At 39.2% G+C, this 13,492-nt stretch overlaps 2 protein-coding genes across 2 annotated transcripts; both read right to left on the reverse strand.

Annotated features, from left to right (window-relative positions):
• Positions 1–5,594: 5,594 nt before the first annotated feature.
• Positions 5,595–6,107, reverse strand: LOC107003755. Its single transcript, XM_027912716.1, has one exon. It carries the CDS (start codon positions 6,105–6,107, stop codon positions 5,595–5,597), a length of 513 nt encoding a protein of 170 aa, XP_027768517.1.
• A 5,224-nt stretch (positions 6,108–11,331) lies between these two features.
• On the reverse strand, positions 11,332–12,717 carry LOC107003756. Its single transcript, XM_015202044.1, has 2 exons — positions 11,997–12,717; positions 11,332–11,831 (listed from the first exon to the last, which is right to left on the reverse strand). The coding sequence occupies exons 1-2, from the start codon at positions 12,715–12,717 to the stop codon at positions 11,332–11,334; spliced, it is 1,221 nt and encodes a 406-aa protein (XP_015057530.1).
• Positions 12,718–13,492: the final 775 nt, after the last annotated feature.

Consider the following 13,492-nt stretch of genomic DNA (forward strand, 5'->3'; position numbering starts at 1 on the left):
TTCAATATATATTGCAATCCATTCTCGTATAATCATGACATAAAACTAATACAAAATAAAATTAGTATTACCTCTTGTGGAAATTATTTCACGAAAAGAAAGAATTTAGGAACCACGAACTTGAAACCTCGAAATCCACTATTTTTAGTTGTGTTTTTCTTTGTGCGTGTGTTCTTCAGAAAAAAAATTGAAAAGTTTTCTTTGTTTTTTCTTCTTTTTTCTTTTTCCTTTCCCTTTTTGTTTTATTTTCTCTATTTTTAATTTTTATTGTTAATAAATAATAATAATAATAATAATAATAATAATAATAATAATAATAATAATAATAATAATAATAATAATTACTAGTTATGGCATTGATAAAAAAATATGAAATAGCTAAATCAAAAATTAACAAAATATTAAAATCAATAATTTATTTGCTAAGTTTTGAATAAATTAAAAAAAAATAAAAATAAAAATGTAACTTAAAGGGTAACTCTATTTTTGTTGTTTTCAAATAATTTAAAATAAACTTACTAAATAAAATATCTACTTTATATTTAAAAAATATTTAAGCTCTAAAAAGGTATAAAACTTAAATTCGGTCAAAATTACGTGTCTACAGTTTGCCCCTCTTTGACTGGAAACACGAAGAGTTTTCAGACAAAGAAGTATACAAAGTGACAAGTTTTGACCGAACTCTTATTTGAAAAACCAAAATTTATGCGACCGAGTCCTTGTTTTGGACAGCCTATATATCCCAAGTTATAAGGGAATCAGGTCACGTGTAGTTCAAGGAGATGAGGTGATGAGTTGGAGTTAAGTGAGGTTCCATCGAGGCTCTAGATCCCTACTCTTGAAAAAAATATAAAAATGAAAGCTAATAGTGAAAAGAATAACAAATGTACAAACTTCTATCCATGCAGCTTTTCTTGAATCTTCACTTGAATTTTTACTTTAAGATATCACCTTGATTTTTGGGTGAATATCTTAACCTAGAAATGGAATGGAGGCAGAACTTGCCACTTAGGCGGAACTTTTGAAATTCTTCAAAATGACAGTTTGAAAAGTGCTCTTGAATAGCTATGTGTTTTCTTGATCAAAAGTTGACTAGTAAAAGATGTGAGGAAGTCAGGCTGCTACATGCATTGAAGAAACTAATTCTAACCATCATGGAATTGATTATTCTAAAAAAAAATTGAAACTTTGTTCTTGAATTTCAAATTCATGTCTCGCTTGAGGAAACCTGAAAACCACCACAAACAAAACAAAAAAACAAATAAAATTTTTGCCCCAGTTTTCAGTGGGAAAATTTTGTAAGTTATTAGCAAATATAAATATAAAACATAAACTCCGACTAGGAAGTGTTTCTTTTAGGAGAAAATATAACTAAAAATCTAGACTAGGAAATGTTTATCCTATGAGAAAGTAATCTAATCCCATTATTTAGGAGGGTCCTGCTAGTCCCATTATCCAGGAGGGTCCTGCTAGTCCCATTATCTAGGGGGGTTCTGCTAATCCCATTATCTAGGAGAGTCCTGTTAGTCCCATTATACAGGAGGGTCCTGCTAATCACATTATCTAAAAGGGTCCTGCTAGTCCCGTTATCTAAAAGGGTCCTGCTAATCCCATTATCCAGGAGGGTCCTGCTAATCCCATTATCCAGGAGGGTCCTGCTAGTCCCATTATCCAGGAGGGTCCTGCTAGTCCCATTATCCAAGAGGGTCCTGCTAGTCCCATTATCCAGGGGGGTCCTGCTAATCCCATTATCCAGGAGGTTCCTGCTAGTCCCATTATCCAGGAGAGTCCTGCTAGTCCCATTATCCAGGAGGGTCCTGCTAGTCCCATTATCTATGAGGGTCCTGCTAGTCCCATTATCTAGGGGGGTTCTGCTAATCCCATTATCCAGGAGGGTCCTGTTAGTCCCATTATACAGGAGGGTCCTGCTAATCACATTATCTAAAAGGGTCCTGCTAGTCCCGTTATCTAAAAGGGTCCTGCTAATCCCATTATCAAGGAGGGTCCTGCTAATCCCATTATCCAAGAGGGTCCTGCTAATCCCATTATCTAGGAGGGTCCTGCTAATCCCATTATCCAGGAGGGTCCTGCTATTCCCATTATCTAGGAGGGTCCTTCTAGTCCCATTATCCAGGAGGGTCCTGCTAATCCCATTATCCAAGAGGGTCCTGCTAATCCCATTATCTAGGAGGGTCCTGCTAATCCCATTATCCAAGAGGGTCCTGCTAATCCCATTATCTAGGAGGGTCCTGCTAATCCCATTATCCAAGAGGGTCCTGCTAATCCCATTATCTAGGAGGGTCCTGCTAATCCCATTATCCAAGAGGGTCCTGCTAATCCCATTATCTAGGAGGGTCCTGCTAATCCCATTATCCAAGAGGGTCCTGCTAATCCCATTATCTAGGAGGGTCCTGCTAATCCCATTATCCAAGAGGGTCCTGCTAATCCCATTATCTAGGAGGGTCCTGCTAATCCCATTATCCAAGAGGGTCCTGCTAATCCCATTATCTAGGAGGGTCCTGCTAATCCCATTATCCAAGAGGGTCCTGCTAATCCCATTATCTAGGAGGGTCCTGCTAATCCCATTATCCAAGAGGGTCCTGCTAATCCCATTATCTAGGAGGGTCCTGCTAATCCCATTATCCAAGAGGGTCCTGCTAATCCCATTATCTAGGAGGGTCCTGCTAATCCCATTATCCAAGAGGGTCCTGCTAATCCCATTATCTAGGAGGGTCCTGCTAATCCCATTATCCAAGAGGGTCCTGCTAATCCCATTATCTAGGAGGGTCCTGCTAATCCCATTATCCAAGAGGGTCCTGCTAATCCCATTATCTAGGAGGGTCCTGCTAATCCCATTATCCAAGAGGGTCCTGCTAATCCCATTATCTAGGAGGGTCCTGCTAATCCCATTATCCAAGAGGGTCCTGCTAATCCCATTATCTAGGAGGGTCCTGCTAATCCCATTATCCAAGAGGGTCCTGCTAATCCCATTATCTAGGAGGGTCCTGCTAATCCCATTATCCAAGAGGGTCCTGCTAATCCCATTATCTAGGAGGGTCCTGCTAATCCCATTATCCAAGAGGGTCCTGCTAATCCCATTATCTAGGAGGGTCCTGCTAATCCCATTATCCAAGAGGGTCCTGCTAATCCCATTATCTAGGAGGGTCCTGCTAATCCCATTATCCAAGAGGGTCCTGCTAATCCCATTATCTAGGAGGGTCCTGCTAATCCCATTATCCAAGAGGGTCCTGCTAATCCCATTATCTAGGAGGGTCCTGCTAATCCCATTATCCAAGAGGGTCCTGCTAATCCCATTATCTAGGAGGGTCCTGCTAATCCCATTATCCAAGAGGGTCCTGCTAATCCCATTATCTAGGAGGGTCCTGCTAATCCCATTATCCAAGAGGGTCCTGCTAATCCCATTATCTAGGAGGGTCCTGCTAATCCCATTATCCAAGAGGGTCCTGCTAATCCCATTATCTAGGAGGGTCCTGCTAATCCCATTATCCAAGAGGGTCCTGCTAATCCCATTATCTAGGAGGGTCCTGCTAATCCCATTATCCAAGAGGGTCCTGCTAATCCCATTATCTAGGAGGGTCCTGCTAATCCCATTATCCAAGAGGGTCCTGCTAATCCCATTATCTAGGAGGGTCCTGCTAATCCCATTATCCAAGAGGGTCCTGCTAATCCCATTATCTAGGAGGGTCCTGCTAATCCCATTATCCAAGAGGGTCCTGCTAATCCCATTATCTAGGAGGGTCCTGCTAATCCCATTATCCAAGAGGGTCCTGCTAATCCCATTATCTAGGAGGGTCCTGCTAATCCCATTATCCAAGAGGGTCCTGCTAATCCCATTATCTAGGAGGGTCCTGCTAATCCCATTATCCAAGAGGGTCCTGCTAATCCCATTATCTAGGAGGGTCCTGCTAATCCCATTATCCAAGAGGGTCCTGCTAATCCCATTATCTAGGAGGGTCCTGCTAATCCCATTATCCAAGAGGGTCCTGCTAATCCCATTATCTAGGAGGGTCCTGCTAATCCCATTATCCAGGAGGGTCCTGCTATTCCCATTATCTAGGAGGGTCCTTCTAGTCCCATTATCCAGGAGGGTCCTGCTAATCCCATTATCCAGGAGGGTCCTGCTAATCCCATTATCCAGGAGGATCCAGCTAAACCCATTATCCAGGAGGGTCCTGCTAATAAAATTTTCAACAAACTAATAAAACCAACGAAACATTGTGAATACAGGTAATTGCTATTTTGATATATATTAGCCAACTTTCATATAATATTCCACAAGTCTTTATTGTAGAGTTTCCATTTCGCTCGCTACAGACTAGGTTGAACATCTAGGTTGCTCGAAACCTCACTCTTGAAACAACTTGTGTCCCTGCTTCAACAAAGAAAAATTGTGAGTTTGAAAACGTGGTGGTTGGTTTGTGGTTCCATCTTTCGACAAGGGCTGCTCCAACACTTGTGACGCTTTGGTTGTTTCCAACGGTCAATACTTCTTATTGATTAATTGTACTTTCATCCAAATTTGCTTATTCTGCGACCTAAATCCAATGTCTTTATCTCACAACACTCATTGTTTAGCCTTCATAAAATCTGAGAATTTTTGAATTCAACACTTGAAGACAGATTATAACTCAGTCGCTTGATGCTTCGCCTAGTACCATTTAGAGACTTGGTAGCGAGTCTTGAAATTCCTTCCTAGTTTTTTGACAAGGACTCGACTCAAATACATACAAAAGAAAGTGACGAAAAGTATAAGAAAATTACGAACTATATGAGAATAAAAGAAAAGTTTCGATGAAGACTCTTTTTTTTAGTAAGAAGTAGAAAGAAAAACTTATCAGTGTGGGAGCCGAGTCTACTGATCATGCCATGCAATTTGAATTGATTTCCAGACTTGGCTATCCAATCTATTTATCAACCACTATTGATCATTCAATCTTGATGTGGAATCCCGACACTTAATGAAGCCATAAATAAGTTGGAACCCTTATACACTTTGTGATATTCACGAAGGTCTTTGTCACTAAAACTCTATCATGTTAATTGCTCCAGCTCACGTCCGCCTTACGGTGCATGTCAGAATTTTCACCAATAAGACTCTCTTATATTCAACTCCTTTTCGCCTTACGGTGCCAACTTAGGGTTTTCACCAATAAGACTCTCTCATTTTTATTTCTTTCTACTCACATTTGTTTTATGGTGCCCATTCTGGATTTTTACCTACCCTTAACCGACTTACTCTCGACATATCAAGGGTTGATCCAAAGACTTTTTTTTGATTGACTTTAGATGATGGGGTTGATTTTGAGCTTTGAGATGAGAGACCAAATGAATAAACAAACGACTTTTGCCCCAGTTTACTACAATATGAATTTTCGGATTTGTATTTGATTAAACCGAACCCAACATTAGGGTTGCCTACGTATCTTGCCGAAACAAGAATCAGGTCAAACGTAGTTCAGGCAATTTGTGTTTTTTTTTTAAAAGTCAAGGAAACAGCATAACCAAGAGATTCCATTGAATCAACCCTTGAAATGTCGAGCCCAAACATAAGGTTTCTAATGTTGAAACTCAAATCATATGTAATATCTTTTCACAGCATCAGCATTGACGATCGTTTCTGTCACTTTGCCTTCTATATCTGCTAAGTAAAGAGCACCATTGGGTAATACCCTTTTAACAACGAATGGTCCTCTCCAATTTGGAGAAAATTTGCCTTTGGTTTCGGCATGATGTGGCAAAATGCATCTCAACACTAATTCACCCTCTTCAAAATGTCTGGGACGCACCTTTTTGTTGTATGCCCGTGCCATTCTTTTCTGATATAATTGTCCATGACATACTGATGTCAGACGCTTCTCATCAATCAAACTTAATTGCTCTAACCGAGTTTTGATCCACTCATCATTATCAATTTCAGCCTCCACAACAATTCGTAAAGATGGGATCTCAATCTCTGCAGGTATAACTGCCTCAGTCCCGTATACCAGTGAATATGGGGTAGCGCCCACTGACGTATGGACTGTAGTGTGATAACCCAACAAAACAAAAGGCAACTTTTCATGCCATTGTCGAGAACTTTGCACCATCTTACGAAGTATCTTTTTTATGTTTTTTGTTAGCAGCTTCTACAGCCCCGTTTGCCTTTGGGCGATACGGAGTCGAATTTCGATGCTCAATCTTAAATCGGTAGCATACCTCTTGCATTAAGTGGTTGTTGAGATTTGCAGCGTTATCAGTTATAATCACCTTTGGAATACCAAACCGGCAGATAATGTTGAAATGGATGAAATCCACCATGACCTTCTTGGTCACTGACTTGAAAGTTACTGCTTCCACCCACATTGTAAAATAATCAATGGTTACCAAGATGAACCTGTGATCATTCGATGATTTTGGTTCTATCGGTCCAATCACATCCATTCCCCATGCCACGAAAGGTCATGGAGCAGACATTGAATGCAACTCAGAAGGGGGAGAATGTATCAAATCACCATGTATTTGACATTCATGACATTTACGAACAAATCCTATGGAATCCCGCTCCATGGTGAGCTAATAATATCCTGCTCGAAGTATCTTCTTGGCTAGAACATATCCATTCATATGAGGTCCACAAACTCCTGAGTGTACTTCAATCATGATTGTGGAAACCTCTTGAGCATTTACACACCTTAGAAGACCTAAACGGGTGTCTTCTTGTACAGTATGCCTCCTCTTAAGAAAAAAACCCTTGCTAGTTGTCGAATAGTCCTTTTTTGATTACTAGTTACATCCGACGGACATTCTTCAGACTGTAGATATGTTTTGATATCATGAAACCAAGGCTTACCATCAAATTCCTTCTCAATGATGTTGCAATAAGCATGTTGATCACGAATTTGTATGTATAAAGGGTCGATATGAGCGTCATCAGGGTGTTGGAGCATCGAAGATAAAGTGGCCAATGCATCTGCAATCTCATTGTGCACTCTGGGAATGTGTCTAAACTTTATCGACACGAATTTTTGACAAAGACCTTGTAAACAATGTTGATATGGTATGAGATTTGGGTCTCGAGTTTCCTATTCTCCTTGAATTTGATGAACTAGTAAGTCTGAGTCTCCTAAAACTAACAATTCTTGGATGCCCATGTCAACAGCTAACCTCAGACCCAAAATGCACGCTTCATACTCAGACATATTATTAGTACAATAGAATCTAAGTTGGGCTGATATAGGGTAATATTACCCTGATTCAGACATAAGAACAGCTCCTATTCCAGCTCCTTTACTGTTAGAGGCACCATCAAAGAATAACTTCCAACCTTGATTATATCGTGAATAACTTCATCGATACAAGATATATCTTCATCTGGAAAATAGGTTTTAAGTGGTTCATATTCTTCATCAATAGGGTTCTCTGCCAAATGATCTGCCAATGCTTGAGCTTTCATTGCGGTCCGCGTTATATAGATAATGTCAAACTCTGTGAGCAATATTTGCCATTTTGCAAGCCTGACTGTGGGCATGGGCTTTTGAAAAATATATTTCAACGGATCCATACGAGAGATGAGATAAGTAGTGTAAGATGAAAGATAATGTTTCAACTTCTGTGCTACCCAAGTTAGGGCACACACGTTCTTTCAAGAAGGGTGTACTTCGCTTTGTAAATGGTGAAATTCTTGCCTAGGTAATAAATGGCCTGCTTTTTCTTCCCAGTGTCATCATGCTGACCCAATACACAACCAAAAGAATTATCCAGTACTGACATATACAATATCAACGGTCTTCCTGGCTCGGGAGGAACCAACACAGGGGGATTCGATAGGTAATTCTTAATTCTTTCAAAAGCTTCTCGACATTCTTCGATCCACTCGACTATGGCATTCTTTTTCAACAACTTAAAGATAGGCTCACAAGTTGTTGTGAGTTGAGCAATGAATCTGCTGATGTAGTTTAACCTTCCTAGAAGGCTCATAACCTCAGTTTTGTTCTTTGGAGGTGGCAATTCTTGAATTGCTTTTATTTTTGAAGGATTCAACTCGATACCTCTTCGACTGACTATAAACCCCAAAAGCTTCCCCGATGGTACTCCAAATACACATTTTGCAGGATTAAGCTTGATATTATACCTGCGGAGACTTTCGAAGAATCTCCTTATGTCTTTCACATGATTTGACTATTTTTTAGATTTAATGATAACATCATCCACATAAACTTCGATTTCTCTATGCATCATATCGTGAAACATTGTTTTCATTGCTCTCATATAAGTTGCCCCTGCATTTTTTAATCCAAAAGGCATAACACGATAACAATGTATACCCCATGGAGTGATAAAAAATGTTTTTTCTGCATCTTCATCATCCATAATTATCTGATGGTAACCCGCATAACAATCAACAAAAGATGCAACCTCATGTTTAGCACAATTATCCAATAAAATATGGATGTTAGGCAAAGGAAAATCATCTTTTGGACTTTCCTTATTCAAATCACGATAATCAACACACATTCGAACGTTGCCGTCTTTCTTAGGGACGGGTACGATATTGGCTAACCAAGAAGGATATTGAGCGACTTGAATGACTTTGGCCTCAAATATTTTTGTTTCTCCTGTTTAATTATTACACTCATGTCGGTTTTGATTTTTCTCAACTTCTGCTTTATCAGAGGAAAATTAGGATTAATTGGCAACTTCTAAACAACCATGTCAGTGCTTAATCAAGCCATGTCATCATAAGATGATGCAAAAACATCTTTGTAATCAAACAGGGCCTGGATTATATCGTCCTTCTGATGTCGAACATGTACACTTATCTTAGTCTCCTTAATAATTTCCTGATCCCCCAAATTTATCGTCTCAGTTTCACTCATGTTTGGATTTGACTTATTTTCAAAATGAATGAAATCCCTCCTTACTTCTTCAAATACTCTGTCTTCATCATATTCGATTTCTTCACTTATTCTTTCAATATTAGGTCGAAGATTACATTGGATATTAATATCTGGCAAAAAATTCTGCATGCATGACATATCACTAGAATCGGCATAGAAAGAACTGTATAAAAGAAAACGAAAAAATATATTAGACTGAAATAAAGATGTAATTACATCCTATTGAAAAAGGAAATAGATAGTTCGAAATAAAACGAAAAGATAAAATCTGAATTACAATCCTTGAATGAATTGGACGACAAAAGTAAAACAAGACAGACTACCAAGACTCATCTTTAACGGGGAGAGGGGTGGCCTCCCAATTGTTTAGCTTGACATCAGGACCAATGAATTGCACATATCTGTCGCTAGTGCCTTCTCCGAGTTCCACCATATCAACCTCGACAAATAAATCTTGAAAATAGTTGATCATTTCTTCGCTTACTTTCATCACTGGCTCTGGAAAAGATGATTGATAAGATTATTTTGCGCGGGCTTTGATGAAAGATTTGTAGATTGGTTGTATAGGCTTGGTAAGTGACCATACATCTCTCTTCTTCTTCTTTGCCTTCATTTTGTCCTCGACTCTAGGTTGGTAGCCTAAGCCAAAAGTACCGATGCTCTTTCATAGACTCATTGGATAAGCTCGCCCTTGCAAGCAGATTCCTTAGCCTTTACCCGGCTCAAACCCATGTTTCAGCAATTCATTCACCACCATTACAGACGCGATGGTCATCTTTGGTTTTGAAATGACATTCCCCTCGGGGACATGCTCAATAACCACTACCTCAAAAGCTTGATAAACCAGTGCCTCATTCTCATTATTCGCCTTGATAAAATGGGAGGAAGAGTCTTTGTAGATTGACAAATCCCCCTCACCATGATCAATCACTTCTTGTCGGTCGTATTCAAACTTAATCATTTGATGCAACATTGAGGGGACTGCTCCATCCCTATGCACCCATGGCCTCCACAACAATAGATTGTAGGACGCGTTCATATCCAACACTTGAAAATTCACAGCGAAATCCACAGGCCCTATGGTTAGTACGAGCTCTATCTCACCAATGACATCTCTTTTTGACCCATCAAAAACTCTAACACATACATTGTTGGGTCGGACCCTTTCAGCACTAACATTCAATTTCTGTAGAGTTGATAAAGGACAAATATTTGCTCCAGATCCTCCATCAATTAGAACTCGAGTGACATATGAAAGCTCACACTTTACAGTGATATGTAGGCCTTGGTTATGTCCTGTACCTTCTTTGGGTAGTTCATCATCTGAAAAGGTGATGCGGTTTACCTCAAATATTCTCCCAGCAATCTTCTCTAATTGACTCACTGTAACTTTACTAGGAACATGTGCTTCATTCAAAATTTTCATTACAGCCTTACGATGTTCATCAGAATGTATTAGCAAAGACAACAAAGAGATTTGGGCTGGAGTTTTTCTTAATTGTTCCACCACGGAGTAGTCTGATAGTTTCATCATCCTTAGCAATTCCTCTGCCTCTCCTTCAGAGTGACAGGACTTTTTATTTGTATTTGGTTATTTTTAGTTTTCCTTAATTCCATCGGGATATAACATCTTCCTGAACGGGTTATTCCTCCTACTTTATCTATTTCTTCATCAATTTCTTTTCCCTTGTATGTCACGATAGTAGGCTCATAATTCCAAGGAACAGCTTTGGGGTTAGTCATTAAGAGCTGGGATACTGTCCTGATAATCACAGGAGGAATATGGGCCCCTTGCACGATCAAGATAGGCTTGTTTGGCCCTTTTGGGACAAACGATTTTGCCTTACTCGGACTTGCCCAAACATCTTGAAGGGATCCTTTCACAGTTAAGATGGGTGTGTTTGATGGACTCAACTTTTCTAACCTACTTTCCGCCCCTAAAGGCATCATTTTTGTTAAATCAACAACATTTGTCGACTTCTCAATTTCAGTTCCAACCTTAAGGATTGGCTTATACAGAGATGCAAACTCTTCATGGCCCTTCATCATTTCTAGCATGTTTGTTTCAGTATGCCTCGGCAATGGATTTTGATTGATTTTGGGTCCACTCAGACTTTCAACTATAATTCGATTAGAATCAATCAAATCCTGAATGGCCCTTTTCAAATACCAACATCTCTCTATGTTGTGCCCTGGGGCATTAGAACAATATGCGCAATGTTGAGAATAATCCGAATTTCTCGGGGGAGGATTCGACATCTTTCTCTCAATAGGACTCAAAACATTCAACATCCTAAATTTTTGGAACAAGCTAGCATACGACTCCTCAATAGGAGTGAACTCATCTTTAACGCCATTTCCCTTTTTGTATTGTGGTCTAGGACGGAAAGAAATTCTAGCAGTATTTTGATGAACTTGTGGGGGGTGGATGATTTTATGGAGTTGGTGCACGCCATTGTGGATAAGAAGGGGGTGCAATTGGTTGTGCATTAAAAACATGATATGGAGTGTATGGGACAGAATATTGTGGAGCTTGGGAAGGAAAATAGTGTTGGGGGGAATTATCTTGGACATGAATCCTAGGCGCTGATACAATAGTGTCCACATCCTCCCTTCTCTTCTTCCCTCCAATATTTCCAGAACCACTTTGAAGCACTTGTGTTGTGGCTTTTAAGGCAGTTTGACTTACAATCTTTCCAGACTTGATGCCATTTTCCACCATTTCCCCTACCTTAATAACTTCAGCGAATGTCTTTCCGACGTCAGAAAGTAGATAGTTAAAGTAATCAGGTTCTTGTGCCTGGAGAAAAACGTCAATCATCTCTGACTCCTTCATCGGTGGTTTAACCCTAGCAGCTTGTTCCCTCCATCTGATAGCATATTCACGAAAATTTTCCGTGGTCTTTTTCCTCGTGTTGGCTAACGAGGAACGATCTGGCACAATGTCAATATTATATTGGAATTGTTGTACAAAACAATGAGTCAAATCATCCTATGTGTGTCAGTTGGTGATATTCTGATTTATGAACCATTCAGATGCAATCCCTATTAAGCTTTTCCCAAAATAGGCCATAAGTAACTCTTCTTTTCCCTCTGCACCCTTCAATTGGTTGCAATATATCTTTAGATGAGCTATGGGGTCTCCGTGACCATCGTATTTTTCAAATTTTGGAGTTCTAAAACCAGCAGGCAAATGGACGTGAGGAAACATACACAAGTCACTGAACGAGATGCCTTTGTGGCCTCCTAGTCCTTGCATATCTCTTATACTCTGTTCCAAACTCTTCATTTTCTTAGTCATTTCTTCATGTTCCTCATTCTTGACCATCTTCTCAATTTCGACAGGGGAACTACATTGATGAATGTGGGGATGAGAGCTTGGAATTTTAATGGCCTCTTCTAGAGTGTAACTGTGATCAAGCCGAACTTTGTGCAGGGGATCGTTGTTGCATTTGGGCACCATCGTTGGCTGCGCGATGCTGTTAGTCGGGGCAGTTGACACAAAGAGTGGATTACTTATCATAGGTGTATTCCAAGGGCGCACCATAGAAGTTCCAGCGACATTGGATGTGTTAGCATAGGGGCCGAATCCAGGGGGATATATCGGATCACTTGTCGACACCTGGATAGGGGGAGACATATTTGTATTAAAATAGTCCCGGATTGAATACGGTGGAGGTTGTACACTCATCCAAGCCTCATACATCTCTGCCATTTGTTGTTTTAATGCCCTTATCTCTTCTGTTGTCCCTGTTTCTTGTGAAGTCATCTGGTTTTGGATCTCATCATTGTCCGATTCATTTCCGTCTTTGGGGGCCATTTTCTGTTTCCCTTTTGATCTTGTGTTGTAAGGATTTGATGTCAGTTTAACCACAAACCAACTACCTTTAAGCTAGTGTGTCTCTCATTATTTCTCTCTCTATCTCTCTCTCTCTCTCTGAATGAAGTAACAAACCGATTAGTGTTAAGAAATTATGCACATTGCATCAACATACATACTTCTAATATGGAGGACCTTATGTTTCATCCAGGCTTACCTAGGCATTCTTCTCTTCCTTAGTTTTATATTATTTTATTATTATTATTTATTTATTTACTTATTTATTTTTTATTATTATGATTATGATTATTATTTTATTTTTTTAATAAAAATTTGATTTTTTTTTCAAAGAGAGAAGATAGAAGAAGAAAATTTTTTTGGATCGAACCCCCAGGTTTGCCTACGTATCATGTTTGGCCCATGAATCAGATCTTGCATAGTTCGAGAAAGATATTAATTTTTTTGGCATGACATATGCACATAAGGTGACCGAAAGAAAATCTTTTTCATTCATTTTCAAATATTTTTAAAACAATGATTTGAATAAAACAAAACAAAAAACAGAAGTACCTAGGACTTAGATAGACTCTAAATGAAATAAAATAACAAAAACTAAAAGAAAGAGAAAAAACTAAAAATAATAATAAAATAAAATGAAATACTCACTACTAAGAAAATAGACTCGAAAAGAAACTGAATCCATCCTCGAATCTCAATCATCTCCAAGACCCTTATAAATCTTCGCCAACGCTTTCGGTAGATATGGAGCCAAAGC

The sequence above is a fragment of the Solanum pennellii genome, chromosome 11, assembly GCF_001406875.1.
Source record: "Solanum pennellii chromosome 11, SPENNV200".
Taxonomy (NCBI): domain Eukaryota; kingdom Viridiplantae; phylum Streptophyta; class Magnoliopsida; order Solanales; family Solanaceae; genus Solanum; species Solanum pennellii.